Source organism: Osmia bicornis, chromosome 6, assembly GCF_907164935.1.
Source record: "Osmia bicornis bicornis chromosome 6, iOsmBic2.1, whole genome shotgun sequence".
In the NCBI taxonomy this organism is placed as follows: Eukaryota; Metazoa; Arthropoda; class Insecta; order Hymenoptera; family Megachilidae; genus Osmia; species Osmia bicornis.
The window spans coordinates 1,216,078-1,241,669 of record NC_060221.1 but is presented as its reverse complement, the minus strand read 5'-3'; the positions used below and the strand labels follow the sequence as shown (position 1 = coordinate 1,241,669).

General features: G+C 37.9%; 1 protein-coding gene across 3 annotated transcripts in view; it reads right to left on the bottom strand.

Annotated features, from left to right (window-relative positions):
- Nucleotides 1–25,592, bottom strand: part of LOC114873506 (zwei Ig domain protein zig-8-like) — a 135,099-nt gene that overhangs the window by 8,568 nt on the left and 100,939 nt on the right. For all 3 annotated transcript variants that reach the window (XM_029181907.2, XM_029181911.2, XM_029181908.2), the window contains exons 4-6: nt 12,776–12,937; nt 4,379–4,620; nt 2,187–2,406 (exon numbers count right to left, since the gene is read on the bottom strand). In XM_029181907.2, coding sequence (XP_029037740.1) covers nt 2,187–2,406; nt 4,379–4,620; nt 12,776–12,854 — 541 coding nt within the window. In that variant the 5' untranslated portion in view covers nt 12,855–12,937. The remainder of the gene's footprint in view (nt 1–2,186; nt 2,407–4,378; nt 4,621–12,775; nt 12,938–25,592) is intronic.

Sequence of the window (25,592 nt, the reverse complement as noted above, 5' to 3'; positions counted from 1 at the left end):
CGTTGCGTTGCGGTTAATACCGATAAAGGCTTATCTTATTGTTTATTTTCTTTAGTTGATTTCAAAATATTGTAACACGATTATTGCATAATAATTCGTTGGAATAAAAATATTATTTCTCATTTGTAAGTATGTCTAATCGTAAAGGTACTAGAGCTCGAACAAAGCACGGTTATTAACTTAAGTGAAGTATCTTGTCGACAACAGAACGAACCCTCATTTTTCCCATTAAAATTAACAATAACATTGCAAGTAAAAAATTAACATAAACGCGATTTAATTTCTTTCATAAGCTTGCCTTCTATTTACGACAATGATACCGTCTACGTTATTATTTTGTGGTTTCTTTTTTTTCAGAAACAACGTCGGTAAAGGAAGATTTTCTTTTCACGATTTTCTTTTTTACCTTTATTACGGAGTTTCTCGTTTCGACCATCCTTTTTTCCTTCCATTTATGAAGTTCCTACCGTGGCTTTACATTTTCTGAGCTCGCCGTTCATTTTCCTGTCTACCTCTAAGTACCACTTTCACTTTCCTTCTTTCTTTCTCTTTATCTTCCTCTCCCGTCGTTCCAACAAACGTCTAATTCCAGCGATACCCTCTGTCTCGATGCAGCGAAACGAAGTTCTTCTGCTCCTCCATGCTCTTCCTTTCAAACGGTTCGGTTCACCATTCGTTCCAACTATGCCACTTCACCTTCAATTATCCTCCTAAACGGTCGCCGCCGCAAAAAGTTGGCCAACGAAGCCAATTTATCCGATCGCTGGCGAGATGCTTCGATTTCAGATCTTCTCACCTTTTCTTATCCTACTTTCTTCCAACCCTTCGACCGCCATTTTGTCACTTATCCGTTTCGAGAAAGAATTTTTATCCGAATATATTGTTAGATAAAATTATAAGACACCCCCTTGAATCTTCGCTAAAATAAAATAAAAATTGATCGGGATTCAACGAGCTCTATCGTGGTACAGAAATAAGTATGACAAGCGGGGGTTACCTTCTTTCAGAAAAGGGTCGAAATAAGGGCATTAGATCAGTGTTAGCTCCGAAATAGATAGTAAATTCAGATTTACATTTTTCAAATAATATTTGAGATCCAGAACAATAACCGTAAACACGTTCGAGATTGCTCGATCTCGTGAATAGGTACTGCACGGCGTGAAATCAACCCTCGAAATCAACTTTCCTTCACGCTTACCCGTTTCAACCGTGTTAGCTTCATTTCACCTTCATCCCCCTCGACGGATTCCCAATGCGAATGCCCTGTGTCACCGTAGTTCACAAAAGTACCAGGAACGTAGCCAATTTCCCGGGGCTCACGCTGAATATCTGAGTACTCTTTTCCCGTTCCTCGTTGTTTCCCGCCGCGCTTGTTCCTCTCGTTGCTCGATTTAAACGATTCCCTCGACGTCATCGGGGGAAAATCTTAGCCCGGAGAGAGGCGTACACCTCTCACCTCCCTTTAATTTGCATCCGGTTTACGTGTTTCACCCGCGGGTAAACGGGTGTGCTTTGCCTCAATGCTTTAGATCTCAAGTGTCACTTTTCAGCGCGAAAAATTAGAGAATTTCGCACTAAATCTTTTGAATGGCACTTGGCCAATTTAGGAAATAATCATTTTCAACGCCGTTTCAACAATTTCAATTCATTGATTAGTCCTATTCAAAAACTAACGGTCCAACGATTAGTTCGATTCAGTGGTCGGTAATAGAATGATTAGTTTCATTCAACATCTGGTGAATAGAGCGATCGAATCGAAGACGCTCTCGCAGTAGTTTCTTCGTGCTAGTTTCTCAAGCTTGGAATTTCTGCACTGATAGCAACAGCAAAACTCAATTTACTCGAATCTGCCTTCGTTGTTCCATTGGTAACTTCAATTATTAAAATTACTTGTTTCTGGACTTAAAGGATGCCATACTAATCAGGGGGGAAAACAATTCGTTTGGGTTTTCGACAGAGTTCGTTCATACTATTTCCTTAATTAGAAGTGACATTAATTCTAATTAAGATTTAAATCTAGTTCAGATAGTTTCTTTGGAGTCCAAATTATTTCAAAGATTTCTGTACAAACTACACCCTCGAATCCTTTCATTACAATGTTCTCATTTACCTTATTATTTTACTCGGATGATACTTTTAAGTACTAAAATGAGATTTTCGTGCAGACGAATTTTGAAAGTACTCACCATTTATGTGGAGATTCACGTGAATGTATTTGGGCGGATGAGTGCTGACCTGACACTGATACTGGCCCTCATCGCTACTGTTTACACGTTCGATCAGTAGACGCCAGTTGTCTGGGTACTGAAACTTCACTTTATACCTTGGATCACCCACGTATGTGCGGTGACCCACCGTCAGCAGATTCAGCTTTTCACCGTTATCCTGCCGCCTCACCCAGGATATCTGTCGACAAATAATTATATCCGATACAATTAATATAAAATGGTCGAAAAAATTGCTTACGGAATGATTTGGTATACTTTGGATGACAATAGCAATTGACCGAGGATATATCCTCGAATCACGTTTATCTTTCATTGGAAACAACAGGAACTCCCTATGGTGGTATAGAAGACCGAGGAAAACGCATTGTCTGATTGCTCGTTATGCGAGAACTGACGGTGAATCGGGTATCCGATTGGTTAGCGATAAACAAGGAGCCGAAACCCGCAGTTTATCCACGTAACTGGAATTGGATAGTGTTTCCCAACGTTCCCATTAAGTGCGTGCGATATCATACATCTTCGACATAGATATCCAACATGCCATTATCCGTTGAACAGAGATTGCCGCATACGGACAGTTATCAATGATGCGAGCAATAGTTCTCGATCGTGATCGATTGCTTCCGTCCGCTTTCTACCCGACAGACTTTATTCCAATATCAATGGAATTTTTTGAAAAGAATATTTTAACTTGTCTTACGAGGTTAATTAGTGCTCAGAACTCGATGGATCTTGTTATCGATAGGGATTACTTTATAAAAGTTATTCGTGGAATCAATTTTGCTCGAAGTGAATTGAAAAAGTGAATAGTTTCTTGATAAGTTATTAGTTTTTTTTTTTTTACTTTTAATTGGTAGTAAACAGGATCCTTGATTGCTGTTGAGATATTTTCAGCAGTCGTAAAAGTTTTCGTATATTCTTCATGGATAATAATTATTAAAACCTTTGGATTGTATTAAGTATTCTTGACTGACACAAATGTATTTTTTTCTATACGTTCATTTCTCCTTTTTTACCCCACATTGCAATTAAGGGTAGAAAAACAAATGCAAAATATTTTATAAGGCGAGGAAATTTGAAATGTTTCGGCCAACAAACGTTTTTAAGGATTTAAAAAAGAAAAATCCGGGGATATTGGAATGTAAACATATTTCCATTTGAAAAATTGCAGGATTTTCTGCTTTTACAGTGGTATTAAAATATATCACACCGTATTTGAGGGAATTAATTTGATAGGATGGCAAAGCGTGAAACATGTTTGTGTTATGGAGAAGAAAAATTCGTAAAAGTGATTTATTTTAATTTTCTACCTTCACCAAGATATTAAACGACATTGCACCGTATTTGTTAGGAATTAATTTCACGCAGCAGGGAAAGGTAAAATGTGTCTACAACAGAAATTAAATTACTTTGCACCAAAGAGAACAAGTTTTGTTGAATTTTCTATATCAGAGAGACGACTGTAAATTAGTTTTTTGGAGTTTATCGTAATTCCCTAGAGTCCTCTCAATATTTTTAAACGTACAAATGAAAAATTACAATGAAAAATAACGTAAGCTCTAAATTTGATAAAATCTTTTGCATCGTCACGTGTCGATGATCTTCATCGATGACCTGGTACGTTCACGAGATCATAAACTTACACGCTGTTTGTCCATTGTGCCCTCAAATAATACCTGGTAATAAATATCGCTCTTAGCCGAGTTATGCACTTTCAAGATAATCATGCATGGATAATCGCGTTAGCCGACACCGTCGTTAACACTAATAGCAACAGTAACGACATTAATAGCCTAATATTATGTTGAGTCGAGCTCGACCCAGGGTTCAACGGAGTGCAACGTTTTCAGGATATAACTACTCTTGCCGGACGAGTTTCGACGAAGTTGCCTCGTCATTTCGCCGTTTCAAGGTACTCCGTTGCAAATTTCCCACTGAAAAGATCACGGCCACTGCATGTTATCGGTACCAGCTGTTCAGTGTCAGGGTTCATTAACTCTTTGATCGCTAATGACGTTTATAGATGCTCAACTTTCTTGCCACTTACGATAGTGGAACGATTTGAATGTTAGTTTATATCGTATGATTTTAAATTAATATAAAAAAATTGCGTTAAAGAGATTACTTTTTAAAATAAAAATGAAACTTACAGTTTTATCCAGCAGCATCGATATCTTGCAGTCCAACAAGGCGTTGCCACCAGCTTGAACAGTCATATTCTTGCTCTCCCCTTCGAAATGAGGTCCCCACCGATGATCGTGATAATGTTGATGCTTGTTCAAAGTGCTGTGCGCATCAAATATATAATTCAGCATGGGGGCGTCCGTCGGTACCGATCGCTTTGCCGCCGTCGTCGATTTCGTTGATACTGAATCCGTTATTAAGGGTAGATCTGAAACAAACGAACAAAGATTCAATTATTTTTAGATAGCCTCAATATTATACTAATGTGAATGTGCTAAAAATTTTATATGATTTATCAATCGGTTACGTTTAAATAGATTGTGCGGATACAACAGACGTCTTGTCCCAATAGTCGCCGTCTCCAGAGATTTACCTTCCCTCTTGTTTACAACTATCGGACAGACAATTGACAGCTGCCAATATATATCGGTATCCGTGTTCGCTGGTTACAATGCCCGTCCATTCAGATTTGTAATCACTGAATGAATACACAGAGTAGCGCGAGAGTAATTGCGATTTGGTATCTTTAAATTGGAACAACGTATTGGATTGATTGAGAAAACCATATCGTTTTGGGTGAATAATAAAAATGAAAAATTAAAAGGATTCTCATAAATATTAAAATGTTCTTAAATATTATAAGCTCTGATTTTGGTTTTTAACATTATTTATCCGACCAATATTTTTCCCATAGCACAACCCTCCATCGAACCAAGTTACACCCATCTACTTCATCTATTCACTCTTCAGTCGATCTTTTCTTTTTCCTTCGGTCGTGGAAATTTTCTTTCTGCCCGAAGGGAAGAAAACTGATCGTGAATTCCGGCGGAACCGTCGAACGCGTGTCCCGGTTACCAAACAGGGGGGCTACGGCATCTTTGTTCGCCGAATATGAAAACCCTTATACATCGTATTGACATTACTGCTCGAGAGCCTTTCTTTCCTCTCTTTCTCGATTTCCACGTTGAATGTTTAAACGACTGTTGGAAACGATTCCTGAAAAATTCCTAAACCCGACCGTCTATCCTTTTAAATTTTTCGTCCAAACACGTCGTGATTGTCACGCGAGGCTGCCTTTGCGAAACTGATCGACGAAAACGTTTCTCTTCAGACCTACGATTTTCCACGGGATCGTGCGAGTTTGTAGATTTACACGTCACCGAACGATTGAATACGGAGTTGTACAGGGGGTGCGATGGAATGGGTAGAATAAATTGGAATTTTAGCAATGTTATTATTAGATTGTCGAATATTGATGCAGCTAAAATGCATCCAAATATGCAGCAAATATGCAGACAATATATTAAAGCTATGCGAATTGTATACGTGTGAAAGTTTTTAAAATTAAATTAAAAATAAAATTTTTTCGATTTTTTTCTGGAATCCTCCTAAGTGATACGGTCGATTTCGAAGCTGAATACTCGGAATGGTTGCGAATTTAGTTTCCAATCTAATACTTGTTTTTTATCCATTTTTTTTCAATCGAATCGTTCAGATTTATCGAGCAATCACTCCTAGGCTATCTCATGGATATTTTTTTTCTCTATTCGACCGAGAGCACAATCAGCGTAGCTATCCTCGTCAGATCCGAGATCTCGCGAGCTTCAATCGACCCATTTTTTCGAGTCTTGCAAACACTCGAGACATCTGAGTTGGCGCTTTTCCTCGGAATTGTGCCGTGTGCATTATTCTGCATCACCGTGGAAAAACGAAGTTTCAGTAACGTCTACGGTTTTTCGGGGAGGACGAAGACAAGACACTTGTGCTTCGAAATCAGATGAACAATTCGTTTCTTGGGTATTGAAATTGATTCATATGAAAAGAGACTTCTGAAATGAAGTTTCACTAAACATATATGAAAAAAAAGAGCGAGACCCTTGACTACCTTACTGGATAACAGTATCGAGGGTGCGCGACGATGCGGCACGTTTCCTCGATTTCATCGTCGAACACGGCTCCACCGTAATTCCGGCGAGTCCGGCTAACCAGGGTAAATAATTCCGATTCGAGGCACAGTCCAGCGGGTCGGGCTCATGTTTTATGCATAGGCCAAGCTCGCAAACCGCCACGCGTTACACGTCGTTGTAGCTTCTGCTGGAATCACAGATCCTGCCGCCACTTACCGTGTATCGGCCGTGTCCTTCGTTCGACGTCCACCTCGATATGGGTCGACGCGTTCTCCACTTGGTGTACCCAACCTGTTCCACAGCTCTACGAGCAGCGTTATAGAACGTCCAATAACGACGATGGACGTGTCGTTCCACCAAAAGACTTTTCAAATTTTTTATTTTCAATCAGTGCAATTTAAGGATTAATTATCGGAACGCAGGATATCGCGAAGACGAAACCGTGACATTTTACTCCCCTCGCAAACAACTCCTAACTTTCCATCTCCACCGCAAGATTCCAGCTTCCGCCGAGTTCCAACGATTTTCCGCGAACCTGACGACATCCCAGCTGGCAAGCAGCAGCCTCGACTCGCCAAAAGCGCTCCTCTGGTAAACTTCGAATCCCATGGCATTCGCAACGCATTCACGGCGAAACAGTCGATCCCGTGGAACGGAATCGTAGCCGGCGAAAGACGACAGACAAGGAAGAGGAAAGGGGCTTGAAACTTAGATAGGATGCCGGTTTCCAGCGGATCAATTTAACAAATTTGTCTTGCAAAGCAGAAACAGCCTCTGCTCGTCGAACAAAACCCCCGGGACCGACATCCATCCGTGGATTCTCGAACAGCCGACACGTGCAGAGCGATGATGTTCAACACGGTAATGTACGAGTGGCGGAGGAAATACATATTTACTTATTATGCGAAAGAAAAAGTAGGAAGCTAATATACAGAGTGTTATTTGTCGGTATGTAATGTCGGATGAAGATAAATTGTAGCGCGAGATACGTTTTTCATTCGAATGATTAGGAACAATCCAGTCGACAATGGTTAATTTCGACCCAATCAATCCGACATATTACCACTGTCAAATTATCTGTCAACTCGTCACGCCTCGAAACAGGCATTTCACGCTTCTGTAACGTACACGCGAACGATGCTCGTAAGCCGCTTGCAGTTCTGGCGTGGCCCCAAAGTATCGAACATATCGATTCCTTCTAATTGAGAACCGTAGCGTGTATCCGAAAATAAATCAACCGGTAAATCGTCGAACATGCACCGTGTTCTGTTTCCGGATACTTGTCAAAAATCATCGATCGACCTAATAAAATTCCTGATTTTCGCTTAATAAGAAATACAAATATACCTAAATCCTACGTGACACGATTTTGCAACTAAATATAAATTTAAAATATAAATACAATTTCTTATGTAAGAAGTTTAGTTTTGGAGAAAATTTCATTTAAATTAGATTGGAAAATCTCAAAAGTTTCACAAATGTAAATTATATCTATTTTCATGAATAAAGACACATTTGTATCAAGCTACAGATGTCTAAACTTACTTGGAGCAGGATTCAAAGACCAAGTTCTTGATATCAAATCTCATAGATACGGTATCTAGTCTTGCAAATTAGACTCCTCCACTATCCGATACGTATCCAGTATCATCACCGTCAACCCGTACTCTGACTATCATTTGTATTTAGTTTCATGGAATCAGATCCACGTATCTCCTAGAAACCGATGAACCTATTTAGAAGCACCTGTTTATTAACACCTAATTGCAAATACTCTGTAATTAAGTCGTTGCATATTGTATCCTTTTATACTATTTAGGTTCCTCTAAAAGATCTTCGTTATTTTTAAATAATATGACAAAAATATGTGTTTAATATCATCAGAAATAAAATAATTGTATTCCATCACTTTTCGAAAAATTTTTATCCTTTCAAGTTTTCTACACTGAACGCTGGACTGAAGAGGAAACAATTTGAAAAAATCATCAATTTATTTCGAAATACAGGAAGCAACTTCATCCAGTGATTCTTCTTTTTCATAAATCTTAAACTTTTCGCATTCTTTCGCTGGGTTGGAATTGTAGCTCGCCAGTTCGTAATAATTTCTCATTTACCAACTTTCTCGAGCGTTATCTTTTTCCACGGGTCCGCGCTAGTTGGCTGCGCGAGTACGAAAGTACATAACGAAAATTTAAAACCGAGTAGACTGCATTTTATCTCTCGATTATTCAAACTGAAGATTCCTACGGCAAACGAATCGTCCGTACGAAAGACGTCGTTTAAACGAGAATCTGTTGAAACAATTTTTAAACACCCTCTCGGGATTCACCGTTTGAAAAGGAAATTAACGAGAGACGTTCTTTTCAATGAAGAATATTTTCTTGCCTGAAATTAATGTAATAATTAGTACGGAGTCTATCTAGTTCTTTCACGGTCTATGTCCACAGAATTTCGACTTCTCCTTTCATTTGCACACTTACAAGAGAAACTCTCGCCACCGCGGCGCGAAAATCCTTCAAGTCGAAAGGAGTTCATCCCTTAAACACGCTTCAGATGCTTCGAATGGTATACCTTCGCCAACGAATGCAAAATTTTACAAAATTACGAGTTTTCCAACGTTTGAACGGATTCGCTATTCGGCTGGCAAAAAGCTAGGAATTTTTGAAATTCTATTCCCGCTCGCTGCTTGTAAACTGAAACACGCGGCTCACCGACGTCGCTTGTAGAACCGCATTGCGGATACCGCCAGGGTGTCTCGTTTTCAGAATGATACACTCGTTACATCATAAACGAATGTCATAAATAAAATTATTGAAAAAGTTATTGCCTTAAAATGAAGCAGATTTTTGCACATATTTAATAATAAAATTATTTCATTTTCAAATAAGTCTGATTATGTTGTACCTTTTTCGACAATTTAAATGATTTTTCAAAAGAGCCGTCGTCAGCAAAATAACAGGATAACGAGTCGTCACTGACGGTGGTCGAATTCAGATCGCGTTTTCCAGTCGAACGAAGCGAAATCAGGTAAACGTAGAGATAGTTGCCAGCCTTCAGAGAACCGGAAACGTGACTGTCAGAACGCGTTAGAATCTTCTTCCATTCGGCGACAGAAGGAAGACACGTGTAAACTCTTCACTCTTTTGTCCTGAACGGTTTCCGTGCTGGCTCGGGAATGAGAGACACCGGGATCATCCACTTTGACGACGAATTCGGAATGCGTTTCCGATTCGTCGATGTTCAAATCGGCCGAAGGGAAATAAGTTCGCTTTTTCGTACTCGAAACGTGACCTCCCGGCGCGGCGTCAAGAAGCAGCTGCTTTTGACGAGTAATGGCGTCGTCTTCGGTGCTTTTCCATCAAATACTCTTTTTCATCGTATTTCATATGCATTTTGAACGATGCGAATTGTCGCTCACGAAAAAATTCGAATAATCAATAAAGGTTTTGAATTATCGATGAAAGTTTTTATAGCATCATTTTCCCTCATTTTAAAATTTGAAACACAATAAGGTTTTATTCTATTAATATTTGACATCTATAAATTCTATTTACGGTGATTTGTCAAAAGTTCGTTAAAGTAGCTTTCAACAAACGATCGAGCTTGGGATTTAAAGCGTTCAAGTGAAGCGAAACGGACGAACGCGTGCGTTTTTCCGGTCGGGTGTAAGCTTTGGCGCAAACAAACGCGGGAAATGTGCATTCTGAAAAATAGGATGGGTAGATGGATGCACGTTGAAGACACGCTCGAAGATAGATGGATCCAGGGAAATGATTTACGAGCCAGAGATAATCTACAAGTGGAAACCCTTCAGCTGAAGTTCCATCTGCGGTCGTTGCTCAACATATCGTTGCACGATTGAAATTAATTACGCGAATAAACTCCGTCACACGGATATCTGAATCGCGATTATGGGTTAAGCTGGTTCTTGCCCTTTATACGAATGGAACAATAAGAACAAGCGTATCTTCGTTAGAACGCTGTGAAATAATAATTCTTTCAGTAAACTCTTATTAGACACATCGAAAACGAGCTGAAAATTTTAAGAGTCACAGTCTACGAAATATGCAAACATCAAAGGGCTAAACAATGATTCATAAATCCGACAGAATTTGATTTTGAAATTTTTATATAAAGTCAGGTCTCTCGAGCTTTCGTATATCGCATGACGTTTTAAATTTTGTGGCAAGTAATCCTCTAACGCGCTTAATGGATTGATCTTCCCACAAAGACCAGCAGAGTTTGGTAAATTAAATCGGCCCGGATGAACCATGGGGTCTATCTATAAAATTCTGGGTCCACGCGAGGCGGATTTTTACCGCAGACCGTGTCGTGCTACGCGATAACGTTACAGACTGTCGATAGCAAAGCGGTTTTCGACCATTATTTTTCTGGTTAAATTGTTCACTCCTTCGACAGCTTAAAAAATGCCTCTATTTTCCTTGCTCGCCATTGTTCCTTGCGTTTGAAACATTTCCCACTCTGACATTAAAAACTGTTTCACTGTGAACCTTTTAAAATAAACTTGTGTCTTTAAATAAAAATAATTACAGTGACCTGGTTCGAGTAAACAAATAAATATTCTGTAAGGTTTTAGAAAAATTTAAATGTCGAGAGAAGTGTTAGAAATAAAATGATTAATTAAAGCTCTGATAAACTGTATTGTGATTATTTTGAGTTAACAAATAGCAATCAGGTCTAATAAATTCACGGATTAACATATTGCGATATTGTACAATTGAAAATTATCAGAAATTTGAAATTTCAGGGAAACTAATTTTCCGATTAACGCTTCCGTTAGAATGAGTTATTAGTAAAGTTTCCTAATGAACCTCTGAAACATAAATTTAGCTATTATAACCGTATGAAAGTCAATAATTCTTGAATTTCAGGACGAAACGTACGAACGGAAGTTTAATTTAATCTTGTCATATCCTTTTGAAAACTTAACTTATTAAATATATTTCAACTTTCGGAGCAATTATTTAATAACTTCAAGCAGACACTTGTCCTATACAGTACATGTTAAATATTATAATTTTAAGTGCAATTATCTCTGTTTCAGTACTACTAGCATTTTAAAAATTTCATCAGCAGATTAAAATTAATTTAAATGACTTTTGAAAGAGTTCAAATATATAAAAAATACTATAAGAAACTTGAAGCATTGAAATTGAGTTTGTCTGGGGTCCTCGTGTACTCGTAAGAAGCTTTAAATTTTAGATCAGCAAGTGTAAATCAATTTGAACGCGACTTCTGCACTCGTATTCTAATTACACAGGTAATAAGAAGGAGAACGGACGCATTTACCATTTGCGCTGTCAAATTTACATAGTCGCGTTGTCCCAAATTTATAACTCTTTCCCCTCCCTCTCTATCTGCAGCATCCAGTCTCACCCTGTGCAATTTAAATTTCATGGAAACTAATTCCGTGGGTTCATTTAATGGAGACTTGCTCGCGTGGTGTCGCGTTACATTTGTGTAAATAACCAGAATTGATTGAAGCTTAAATTCAACTTTCATATATACGCTTTGGTGTTGTTTTTAATTCATTAGTTAAACGTTTGACCATCGAAATTTTGTTGGGTATGAAATCTTCATTTCCTATCAAATTAATTTGATATATGCTTTAGGCAAATTGAAATTCTAGTACAACCTGTATATCGAACTTTTATAAAACCGGTGTAATTTGTTTTCCAAGTCATGATACATAGCGGTCGTGTATCACAATAGCCATGAAACAAAGATTATCCATCAAAATCTGGTGTATGGATAGGGTCATTATGGCTGATCCTAGCATATCTCGGCTTCTGGGTACTTAAACAGCCCCTGTCGCGATTCGATACTCTCGATACGATCCTCTATGGGTGATTCACGTCGTTCAACCTTGATTAATGAGAGAATAAACGCGTTCTACCATTACTCGATTGTCGATCGAAATGTAAAGCCAATAGGGGATCTTTGATCTCTGCAATTGATTTCGATTAGCCAAACCTTCTGTCATCATTTCACTACGCTTCTGCGTGATGTATTCCAATTATGTCAGCGATGGAACGATGATTTCATTCATAATCCTGTCAGTCTTAGGCAACCTTAAATTACGTAGGTACGATAAAGGAATAATTTATGACCGATAAAAGATTACAGTTATTACATTTAGATATGCCAAAGTTTCCATCAGTCACTTTACATAACGATACGATATATTTTAATAAAAAAAGTTTTTTCTTTTTTAATTATGAACATTTGGAAATCTGAAATTAAATTTCAATTTTTGCATATTCCAACGTTCCATCGTTCAAGGGTTAAAATAATTTAAATTATCAATTACGTAGATAAGGTTGAGCAAGTTTCAAATTTCTTCAAGATCAGTTTCAGTTTCAGAAGCTGGTGAATGTAGTGGAACACTTGGAAATATTATTGTATATGATAGGGCAATGAAAAGAATGCACATACCTGTATGGGAGTCGGATGCTGATAGGTAAACGAGGCAGCAAGTCGTTAGGAGCCGAAGGAGCCACATGACACTACGCATGATTGCCCGATTCGTGGCTCCTCCCTTCCTTATCTGTTCTCGCTGCTGCGGTTCACGTACCGCTGCCTCGACATTCTTGCCATCTGAAACACACGACCGGATATCATGATAGTTTCAGCTCATTCGTGCCTCAACGGTATTAGAGATAAGCCATAATTTTATATAATAAATGTATATAATAAAAAATAAATAATATTTATTTATATTAGTTAATGTTCTCTTATTTTTAATCATTTTAAACACATATTTTGTTCCAATTACTAAAAACACCTTATATAGGAAAGGATAAAAATATCTGCCACCATGAAGTGCACCTTCAGTGATGAACTATAAAATTTAAGTGGTTGAAGGATCAATCTCCAAATATCATCAGATAAATCGTTTTTCACGTGTTATCGAGTTTATTCGATAACCAATAAAAAGAACGTTCGTTATCAGAAGATTGTGGAACGTTCGCTAGGGTGGTTAAAACAAGGGGGGTGGAGAAATGTCGGGACGCGGTACGTCGGTGCCGTAATGTAATTAACTTCTTTTATTTCAGCGGCCGGCTGCTCTGCTAATATGAAAGTATCGCCAACTCTGCGAGGATTAACTTCGGAAACTTTCCCACGGGTGGTGTACGTTGGATTTTAATTAAAGTATAATTAAGCACCGTCGCATGGAGAATCCGTTGAACGAAACAAAGAATCGACGGCCCGCAATGTTCTTCTCGTTTTGTGAAATTGAAAATGGTTTTCAAGTAATTCCGGAATATCTACAATATCTAAGACATTTATAATAATAGTAGAAACATTTATATTCATCGAACTGCAAATAATTTAAAAGTACTTTATCGCACGGAATGCTTTTGTATTTATTCCAAATGCGCAATATTGTAAATTAGAAAATATGCGCGAAATGCTTTATCATAGACACCTGACTCGTTATAAAACCACACACGTATTCGCCACAGAGATTAACTTCTCTAACGGTGCTTCAAAATGATCTAGAACGAGGCTGATATTTCAAAGCGGAATGCCTGTTTCCAAACCAACGCGCGATTCCTACCGACCACCATACAAAGCCGCATATTTTCAGCATCGCAACAAACACAGCTTCAAATTGTCACGGTGTCTGGTTTTAAAATATACCCGCTACCCGGCCACTGTTTTGCTCGACAGCACGGAAAATACAGTTGCTAATTAGGGAGTTAAGTGACGCCGCTAAGAAGTTAATCTGTTTCAAATGAAACACGAATCGTATTTAACGTGACGAAAATGTGTATTATTCCTGCTTTAACATTCCGAATTTTAATGTTCTTAGCACACCATTATTTTAATTTTTATTTGCGATGGAGTATAAAATCTTTGAATCAATTTGTGTTCTTTGGTCGAGTAAAAAATCGATGAGGTAGATTTACGTGGGTAATGCGAACGTCAACATTGTTGGAGCATGGAACCGTAGTTAAGAAAGGACAATAATCGAGTAACTTACAGTTCCCTTAGTTCGCAAGTCCCAGCGAAAATCAACTTTTTCGCCATCAGCAATCGCTTAGTCGCCGGTGGTCGGTGAAACGGACAAGAAATTCGCAGACCGCGCCACCGTGGCCATTATCTGTGCCAGCTTTTAGCGACGCAGCGAAATCAGTGCTCGTCTAAATCGAGAACACAGTAGAGTGTGTCACGTATTCCGCGTGTGTAACGAGCTACGGGTACGTGTTCTTTCGTTTTCCGAGTTCCTTCCCGTCTCGAGAACCTTTCAGAGATTACAAAGCTCCTGGCTTCGAGATATGGACGATTCGAGTCACGAAACGGTTTCTTACCCGGCCACGTGTCTCCTACTATTTGAATAAAACTTGCGGTTCGGTTAACACGTATTTACTTCATCTGGCTCGATCGAACGCTTGCCTTTTTATTTGGATGCTTTCAAAAGGAATTTCAACCTTTAACGTTTCCTCTTTTCATGTCACCCTATTGGAACACGAGTTTCTTTCATAGGTTGAATGAAAAGATTGTGCGATATTATATTGAAATAGAATAAACAGAATTTTTTAATTTTCAATTTTTTGAAATTTTGAAAGATTTTTAATTAAGCGATCAGTTTAATTAATTGATAAATTAATATTGTATACAAGTGACTTCCTCTAAATGTTCTTGAATCATCATGTATCATTTTCATATTATATTCAAATTACATTTCTGTAAGTGGTTTAATTAATTAACCATAATTTGATCAATTCAGATATTAATGATCATTTATCATTCGTACACTGATCAAATATAATCATGCATTAATTAAATACAGTTTAAACCATAGAATTTCATCAGATTTAATCAACAGATATGCTATCAAAATAAATTGATCAATACTCGTTATTTTGAACCAGTGTGATTAATAAAAAGAAATTTTAACTCTATTATCGTTTATATTAGAAACTCTCCCTTTACGACGATCTGGTATCCATCCATCAGAGGCGGGAGTAATTATGATAATCATAATTGCAAGAACTTTGTTCTAATCACGTAGGACATCATCCTTATCACGACGGTGATAATGAACATACGATAATACCCGTGTGAATATTGTATTCTGAACTGGCACGTTGCAGATATCTACTAACAATTTCATACAAGAAATTACCTAATTAAATTCACATTACCATTAATCGATTATAATACAATAAATGAATACAATATTTGAAAAGTTTCTTTTTTCGTTATTATTGACCCTTTTTATTTTATCAATGACCATGTTAAATCGTTCAATCAACTAAAACCTGTCATAGACAACGATCCACTTCGCCCCAGTTTCTTCGCAACCTTAATTAAACGTTCCCTGATCCATTTCGGTCTTGTCGACGAGTTCGGTTAAATAACACGTCAAAGTGGTTGAGCGAAACGATGGAAAGCGCCGGCTAAGAAAGACGATCGAAAAGAGGCGATGGAACGCAAGAAGATTAGATGAACCGAGGAGAAAAAATGAGGCGGAAGAGGAAGCAAAACAGAAGAGCACGGTTGCTGGGTGGATAAAGATGTTGGAACTTTTTAACCCTAGCCAGGGCCAAGATTGGAGGCTGAAGAGAAGAAAGGACGGCAATAGAAGAGAGGACGAAGTTGGATAAGTTTTAACGCCGTGGCGAGGAGGTTACCGCTCCACCTCGTGGTGGAACCGACGCTTTTACGATGGAATTTCGCCAGGCTAGGAAATTGCTTTTAATGAACTTTGCATAATGATGTTCAACTTGCTGCAGCCGGTTGCGTGTTGCTGTTTCTTTTCTGTTGTTTAATCTATGGCGGATTGTGGACGAAAAGAAAGGGAAGGAGAAACGTTTCGTCAGAAGCTTACCAGGGGAGTGGAAAATGGAACTGCATTTTTATTGCTGCAATCCCTTCAACTGGTCGACTTTAAATTTAATGTATTTTTGTAGTACAGAGGTCTCTGATTATATACAGACCATTCACACTAATTGTAAGTTCAGACAATTCTCCACTTTCCTAAAGGAGTCTTCGATATTTAAAATACCAAGAGGGTGGTTTTATGAAATTGTACGAGGTGGTTAATAATAAATTTATGGATCTAAGATGTGGTTCCAAAATCAACGTTTAGAAGATTCTCAGCAGAAGTTGTTTAGGCGAAATAGTTTCCTGGGTAATTTTTGAGAAAACGTAAAAAGGAACAGTAACCGTAGGAATGAACGTGTAAAACGAGCCAACGGAAAGAAGCGATACTAGAAAGTGGAACGGTCATTTTACCCTTAACAGAGAGGAATTCTTGAAACCCACAGAAGCATAAAAGCAAAAGGCTTCGTTAACTATATAGGATATTTTAGAATTATAGTTCAAAGGATTCTTGCTGGATTTAAATTTTTAATTTCGTATGGTGATAAAAAGCTGGTATGTATAAAGTATTGATAAAAAATGGTGTGACGTTAAAAGTAATTACACATTCAACAAAATAAACTAATTGAAATAAATGTAGGGAAATATTTTGATACAGGCTCCAATGCAGACAAAATAGCTTCCAGGTATTTATAATTAATAAATAATCCAATTAAGGATAACACGATGATAATTATCATTAAAATTGTTCAAGAGAAATGAGACAAATTTTCACCGACACTGATAATATTATTTATTAGTTTATCGCATTAGCTGACAAATGCAATGTTCGAAGGCAGTTGTTATAATAATGTTGTAAATGGATTATTTCAAAAGGGATCGAGTAAAACTTCATAATGTGTCTCAAACGCTGCATACAATTAATTTTAAAATGTTTGATTAAAGGTTCATTTTAAAATGTCGATGATAAGGGTTCTTGGTATTGACAAATATATTAAAATGAGATATCGGTTTTAACTGAAGCTTTAAATAAATACTATCGAGTAAGCCGGCGTTATATCGCGAAGGAACACCGAGAGAAAACGAAATTAGCAATATTAACGTTGAACGTGCTAGATACCACGGAAATATCCAAGGTATTTCCCATCGATGGAATCTTGAAATGGGGTTTTAATCCCGAGTAATTCCGTGGAATCGCCTCAGGTTCGCACACTGCAACCATCTCAGACTTGATTCGAACACGAGATCGAGAGATACATAAACGTTGTCGATCCTATTTTTGAGTGTTAGACTTATACTACTACAATTTTTAAATAAACACCTTCAAATATATCTATACGTCTATAACACATTCAAAAATATCAAGACACTTGCCATTTTCAATAATTAAAAAAAAAAAAAATTTTTTTTCAAATTTCTGCAATACAAAAGAAATATTAATACATGTTTGAAAAAGATTTACTAATAATAATCTCAATTTAATAAATTTACTATATTCTAAAAATTTCCTTAGTAAAACCGAAATTCAAAGATTTAACTTATACCAATAAATAATTTGATACGCGTTACTCTTTGAATCCAGGAAACATCTCTCAAAGAATGAACGAATTTAATTTTCCATCGTACGTCGTAGGTATAATTTGGTGCCATGTATCACTGACAAGATATACGATTCGCAGTCGCTTCTTTTTCAACTTATCGGTTTCGGTTTGATTTACAATTCAAAGAACGCCGGTATTGTGGGGGGTAGCTGCGTTGATTTTGGTTGAATTATTGGGTCACATGGAAATTTCCCAGATATTTATCGCTTCGATTTAAATTGTTGTTATTGTGTTGTAATATTTACTGCGTATAGGTAATGCGGCGAAATACGATACACGCGGTGGAAAAGAGAATGCAGTGGAACCCTCTATTATTCCAATATCTCGTTGTTTCGGTATATGTACTGTTATGGGAACGCTATTGTAGCATCTCATACTCATGCCGATATAAAACTATTACTTACAAGAAATAACCTTGATATCGTTACACGAATTGTGATCAACTTTTCTATAAAGAAGATATATTTTTCTGATGCTCTGATATGCATAAAGGCATAAATTCCCACTGTCTATTAATTACTATTAAAATGCCATAAGTATCAGTTGCATGCAAAAATAGTAGCTCATTTTTCACCACCAATTAATTAAAATAATTTCTCCCCATCCTGTAACCTTATCCGCAGGTACTGATGAAAAACTCGTGTCACAGATTTCATAAATAATCCTGCTATAGTTTCCTCAACAAATTTCGCCTGATTACGAAGAAAAAGCGTGGTGCATCAGATATGCAATTTATTGCACTCTAGTTACATGGCACTAATAACAGGAAAATAATAGCTTGAAAATAATTAGTCCATTAAATGACAAAATCAACTTAAATATATGACACTCACTTTTTCATATATCTAGTATCTGCAGTTAACAAAAAAAATTGAAATAGATATTAAAATATGATTATTCAATTATTCAGAAAATGTTGACATAGGATCGAATGTATGAAACGTAGGTATATCAAGAAAGAAAACTTCTGACACCGATAAACACACATATTTAACAATTTTAATGACGTCAGCAGGAATATTAATCAGGGAGAGAATAAATTTCCTTCGTTCGTTTCACACTGTGAAATCTGATCGTATTAACAAATAAACGTAACATTGGGGAGAGGAGGACGGAGATCTGTTTTGCAACGCTTAGCATTTCGTTGCATCCTTAATGCCAGCGGCGGAATTCCCGAAATTATTCGGGTCGGAATTGAATATTCATAATCATAATTTTAAGACAGGGTGTGCGGGACACGAACCACTAGCTTTTACGTGGATCGAAGTAAACGCGAATGTAAATATAACGTGGTGACTGGGAGAAGGATGATTCGATAGGTTGCTGAATATAGAACAGTCAGGACAAATTTCATCCTGACATTATCAAGATGATGCCCTATCTGTTATCGTTTAGAAAGTCTATATTTAAACTTCACCAGCTCGGCTGAAATTAGTATTCATATGTCAAAAGTTGTATGAAAATAGACGTTAGAAATTTTTCTATTACGTTCTATCGAATATCCTTCTGTATTTCATGAAATGAAATTAACAGCGACGGTATGATAAGAATATGGCCGATGAGAATAAGACGTGGGAGAAACAGCAAGTGTCTCCAAATTGTATATTCCCAGGTTATTGGCTCTCCGTGGAGAGCAGAGAAGTCGGTGAAACGGTAGTTGGTGAGTCTGCTTAGCATTTAAATATAGCCAACTAAGGAGACCCATTCTCCCGTCATTCAGCCCGAAACAAGGAACCGCAAACAGCTGAGGCATCTTTACGAAATGAAACCACCCTCGGCGTCCATTTTCCTCGCCATGCTTCGTTTCCAAGAAACATGCTCGGATAATTTCCCGTTCGTGATTATTGGAATTATTCGAAATGTATCTCTTATTACCCAAAAAAACTATTGAGAAAGTTTCAGTAATTCTATTTATTTTAAAAAATATGAAAATGTAGACAGATTATTTTGAATTTTGATAAACGAGCATAGCCGAGGTTTTCTACGTGTTTTATTTAAATATCTGGAAAATTCAGATCGGTCTTATCCCGTTTCGTTCTTTCAAGCCCAGGAATTTCTCATTTACCGCAGGCACATTTCATATGGCACTCTCTGTATGCACATTGCATCGTATAAAGCTGCACAGATGCGCGTTCACCTATATTAAGCAAACATTTCGCGTCGAACAATCTTTTTTTCCTTAAAAAAAGAAGGAAAAAATGGAACGCGGGAAAAGAAAAGTAAAAAATAGAGATCCCACCGTGGAACAAGTTTTCCCTTGGAACGTGAAAATTTACAGGAACGAGCAAAGACTTTGTTCGGTGGAAACGAAGAAAGTTTATAAATGTGTGAAGTTTATACAGTTTCTGAAACGTTTCACCTTTATATAGTAATCTCCTGAAAGAAAAGAATAAAAAATATTGTTTTCAAAACGATAGGAAACTTGAATTTTTGATGTCGATCCTTGGATCCTGTCGACCCGGGATTTACGAGAAAAAGAAATGAAGAAATGTGATCCTTTGAGAGAATGAACGATGTAATCACTTTTAGATCAGTAAAAGAAACACGCGTGAAAGGTAGAATTTTCAACGGAAAGGAACAAGAGAGGAACGCAATTGTACCATCGGGGCAAATTAGAAGAAACATTCGAAGCGAAGACAGATCGACGTCGAAGGAGTTTCTGGGGTGGCTTCGGGGCGCTCGTTATGATCCTCAAAGGAACATAATAAACTGAAACGATCCGTTCTAATTACGCCCGTTGGGCAGGACGATAATCGAGATCGTGTAGTTGGATTTTAAATAGCTGATCCTCGGCTCAAAGCGTTTCCAAAGCCGATGAGAAAGCGCATAATCACGATTGACCAGTGTAACGATGCGATGCACGAAAGGCTGCAATTACTATTCCCATGGACATTGGTGTGTCCGTTAATTCGTTTGTTATCTTGCTTCGTGGAGTTCTTCCGGGAGTACTTCATTTTTATGCAATTGTTTTTTTTATTTGTTCGAGCGTCGCTTTGCTCTATGGATTGCTAATGCCCCAGAGAATGAACCTGGTAAAAGTCTGTCGATTTTCATTCTAGAACTTTTCAAAACGCGAGAACTAAAATACAGGACACACACATTTCACTATAGTTATTTTAATATAAAAGAGAAGAACCGCTGAAGTCACATTATTATAATTTAAATAATGAATTATATATCAAATTAAGCAATACAAAATTTGTCCGATAATTAAAAGTACCTTATTACGACGAATTTTTTCTTTAACTATGTCAAACGTACGAAAAATATCTGATTCCAATTTTTTGTACCGCAATCGACTTTTCAACTTGATCGAAAGAGGGTTGTTTCAACGAGTACGTTGAAAATTAGTCGTTGAAATTTCGGTGCTTTTGTTCGCAGCGTACAAAAGAGCCTGCTCGAACGATGAAACAATAGAAGAGTTATTCATACTGATTTTTATTAGTTTGAAAGTATCGATGTTATTACCGCGGACGATGACGCTAGATTTCAAATTTGTTTCAATTGTTTCACGTCCTACATGTTTCATTTTAAACAGATTGGAAGGAGAATTTATTAAATATTCGTTTATTATTTCGTTGAATACTAACACGTTGGTGCAAAAATTATTTTCATTGAAACTTGCAAATATTTACCATTCGACGAATTTAGCGTTAATAGCTGTAACTTAATTACAAATAAATCGAAAGAGAAGTAAATAATTACTGAAACGATTTGGCGTTATGTTAAACATACATTTCAACACGATGGAATTAAATGATTTTCATAAAAATATTTGTTCACGAAACGATTGGTTTGTAATGAGGGTTAATTGATAATCAAACAATAATTTACCAGCATCCAAACATTTCTGAAATAATTAAGTGATGCATAAAACGTACGTTTTAATATTGAATGCTTCATATTGCTGCAGTATATCAAAATTTGAATAATAATTCGTAATAAAGCAGTGGTAATTAGTTCACATTTATAACTTTCATAATTAAAAGACGAATCCAGTATTAGAAAATAAATAAGCTTACCCTGTACCATTTGGTGCGTGCTATAATCATGAAATTAACGTCTATAAATCCATAAATCCGTATTGATCCAACCGATAAATTGATTTATCGAATAATTCAATACATTCCTTTATTGAATACCGAACGTTGCTACAAACCTATCAGGGGTCTGACCCTAATCATTTGAAATGTACCATTACCACTTCTATCGTCTCATTGACCCCCATAATCGTAAAGAATAATATCGGTTGTAGCTGGTCGATGGATTCACAGCCAATAACTCGACATCGTTTCTATGGTCGCAAGAAGCTTGATGAGTCAGACAATAAAGCCTTAAACCCATCTTTACCCTCGTAACACCATTCGCAGGGTCTTTAAATGGGAGAAAAGCCTAAAAAAGCCGGCGACCAACGAACGATTCGAGCAGATGAAAAGGGTACGCTTACTCGTGGCATCACTGAAAAGGTTGGTCAACGCTTCGGGTGATCTTTTTTTTCCTTTGATAAAAAGATGAGTCAAGGAGGATGTGTAAGAGCCCGTGTTGGGACAGCGACGTTGTCCAGAGTCCCGTTAGGTACCGTCGTAAAACATCTGGGGCCCTTATGACGACGGGAATTGGCAAGGGCCTGATCGTCCTCACCCCCTCGCACGGCGATGACGACCAGGCCTCGGAAAGCGGAAGGTTAAGGGTTTTTCCAGAAAGAGTGGGGCGCGGACCTTCCTTTTAAGGAACGGGAAAAGAGCGCAGAAGGCAGAAGGAAAGTAATAGCGGATTTGACTGCATGTAACGATTAGAAGTGGAGAGTGTGAGAACGCGTATTAAAAATATATCCTGACTCTTGGACTTTTATTTAAACACCCTTACAAATTCAGAAGTGGGATCAAGGATCCAAAACGGAAAGGTCCGTGGAAATTGTGTAATCGACAGTGCCGTTCATATTCTGTGTGACTCTCTTCGCGAGGTTCTTTGTGATTAATTTTCTGTGTGACAATTTTTACGATTCTGTGTGACAATTTTTGTTTCGTTTCTGTGTGACAGTTTTTTCTGTGTGACAATTTTTACGATTCTGTGTGACAATTTTTGTTTCGTTTCTGTGTGACAGTTTTTTCTGTGTAACAATTTTTTTTTTAATTTCTGTGTGACGTTTTCTGAAGTGTCTGTGCGACACTGTATTTGACCTTCCTGGTGATTATATCAGTGGCGTTTTTATAAATTCGAGGTGACTATACCATGTCACATTCAGTGGGAAGAAGTCAACGCGATTTCCTTCTATCTGATTTGAAGGAGATACTGCGTCAACGTGGTTTGTCAACGACAGGCAACAAAGCCGAATTAGTGCAGCGCCTTGATGAGAACTTTCCGGATCGAGCATGGGAGGTTGACGTAACCCCACGTTCGAAAAAAGGTGGAGAGGCGGCCGCAGAGGGCAATACCACGGTTAGAGAGGACGAGATACAGCCGCAGGCAAGCATTCCCCAGCCAGAGGCACCGTCTATGCAAGATGCATCAGCAGAAACCCCTTCTGATCGTCTTCTACGTATGGAGATGGAACTAATGCGTCGAGAGCAAGAACTCATGCAAAGGGAGTTACAGGTGCTTCGGCGTGAAAACCAAATGTTGCGAAGTTCTCCGGGTTCCAGTTTGGAAACTGGAAGAAGAGTTGGTCCGAGCGTGAAGGCGATTGGTGAGCTGTTAGGAGAATTTAGTGGAGCTGAAGATTCTTTCCAAAATTGGAAAAAGCAACTACAACTGCTAATTTCCACGTATGAGTTGGACGAAAATTTAACGAAAATCCTGATTGGGTCAAAACTAAAAGGAAAAGCGTTGAGCTGGTTTCAATCTAAAACGGAGCATTTGGAAATCAGAACCGATGAACTTTTAGGACGCATGGAATTAATGTTTGGACATCGAGAAAGCCGGTTAGAGGCTCGCCGAAAATTTGAAAATAGAAGATGGGTCAACGCAGAAAATTTTAGCGAGTATTTCCACGAAAAGCTAATTTTAGCTAACCGTGTACCAGTTGACAATGAAGAAATTGTTGATTCCATAATAGACGGAATTTCGGACGTCAATCTGCGGAACCAAGCACGCATGTGCAACTTTAAAACGGCACCGGCGTTGTTAGAAGCTTTTCATAAAATCAAGTTGCAATCCACCACGAAGAGTCTGGCGACGCCAGGTACGTCAACGTCTCGACCAAGAACAATGGAGCCAGCGATGACGAGGAAGTCAACGGAGCAGGTAGCACTGGCACGCTGCTACAATTGTAACAGGATGGGTCATTGGTCACAGGATTGTCGCCTACCGAAGAGGGCAAAGGGTTCTTGTTTTGGCTGCGGAGAAATGGGTCACCTGCTGCCTACCTGCCCCAAGAGAGAGAAGCCCCAAATTACCTGCGTGCAGAAGCTCCCGTTACAAGGAGACGAATTTCACCGGAATATTAGCTTCTTAATGAACAATTTAGAAGTAAGGCTACACACCTTGTTCGATACCGGGAGTCCAGTAAGTTTTATAAAAGAATCATTTGTTCCTTGCGAAATAGATAAAGTAGATGATAGCATGCGCAACCGATTCGTAGGGATTAACAAGTCACCATTAAATCCGATAGGCACAGTACACGCTGCGGTTGTACTTGATAATACTTGTAAAAATATTTTACTTTTGGTTGTACCAGATCAAACAATGTCCACGGCGGTGGTACTAGGCCGAGATGCACTTAAATCATTTAAAATCACATTGGCAAAATCAGAAATCGAAAATGATGCTGTTTTAGAAATTTTGAACATTCTTGCAAGTCCGATGGAGGATGACGTGGTAGACTCGTTAAACATTAGTACCGGAGTAACTTATGATGAGCGCGAAAAATTCAAAAAAATGTTTAAACAAAAGTATTTGCAACCACCGCGTCCAACATTACCCCGCGTTAATGCCGAATTGAAATTAGTTTTAAATGAAAACAAACCTTTTCACACTTCACCACGACGAATTTCCTACGCTGAAAAAGAACAATTAAGAAAGATGTTAGATGGATTATTAAACAAAGGAGTTATTAGAGCAAGCGATTCTGAATACGCGTCACCGATTGTCTTGGTAAAAAAGAAAAATGGAGAGCTCCGCATGTGTGTGGACTATCGAACGTTGAACAAGGTCCTTGCTCGCGATAATTATCCACTTCCGCTGATCGAGGATCAGGTAGACGTTTTGTGCGGGAAAAAATATTATAGTCTGTTAGATTTGAAAGACGGGTTTCATCACATCAGCGTATCAGAAGATTCCGTAAAATACACTGCATTCATCACGCCATTAGGTCAGTTCGAATACATGAGAATGCCTTTCGGCCTCAAAACCGCACCATCTCGGTTTCAGAGGTTTGTCAATGAGGTTTTCTCGGAACTAATTAAATCAGGTGATGTTGTTGTATACATAGACGACATATTAGTGGCGACCCAAACGTGGGAACATCATTTTCAAATTCTAAACCGCGTTTTTGAATTACTTGTAGAAAATAAAATGGAGTTAAGAATAGATAAGTGTAAGTTTCTGTATAAAGAAATAGAATATTTAGGGTATTACGTAACCGAAGAAGGCATCAGTCCGCCGAAAAGTGGGGTGGAAGCGGTTAAGAAATTTCCAATACCACAGAATACTCGTGGTGTACAAAGTTTTTTAGGACTTAGCTCGTATTTCCGTAAATTTATTGAGGGATTTGCTTTCATTGCTAAACCGTTATACAACTTGCTGAGAAAAGACGCTAAATTTAAATTTGGGGAAGAAGAATTAGAAGCATTTAACAATTTAAAAACAAAGCTAGTAGAAGC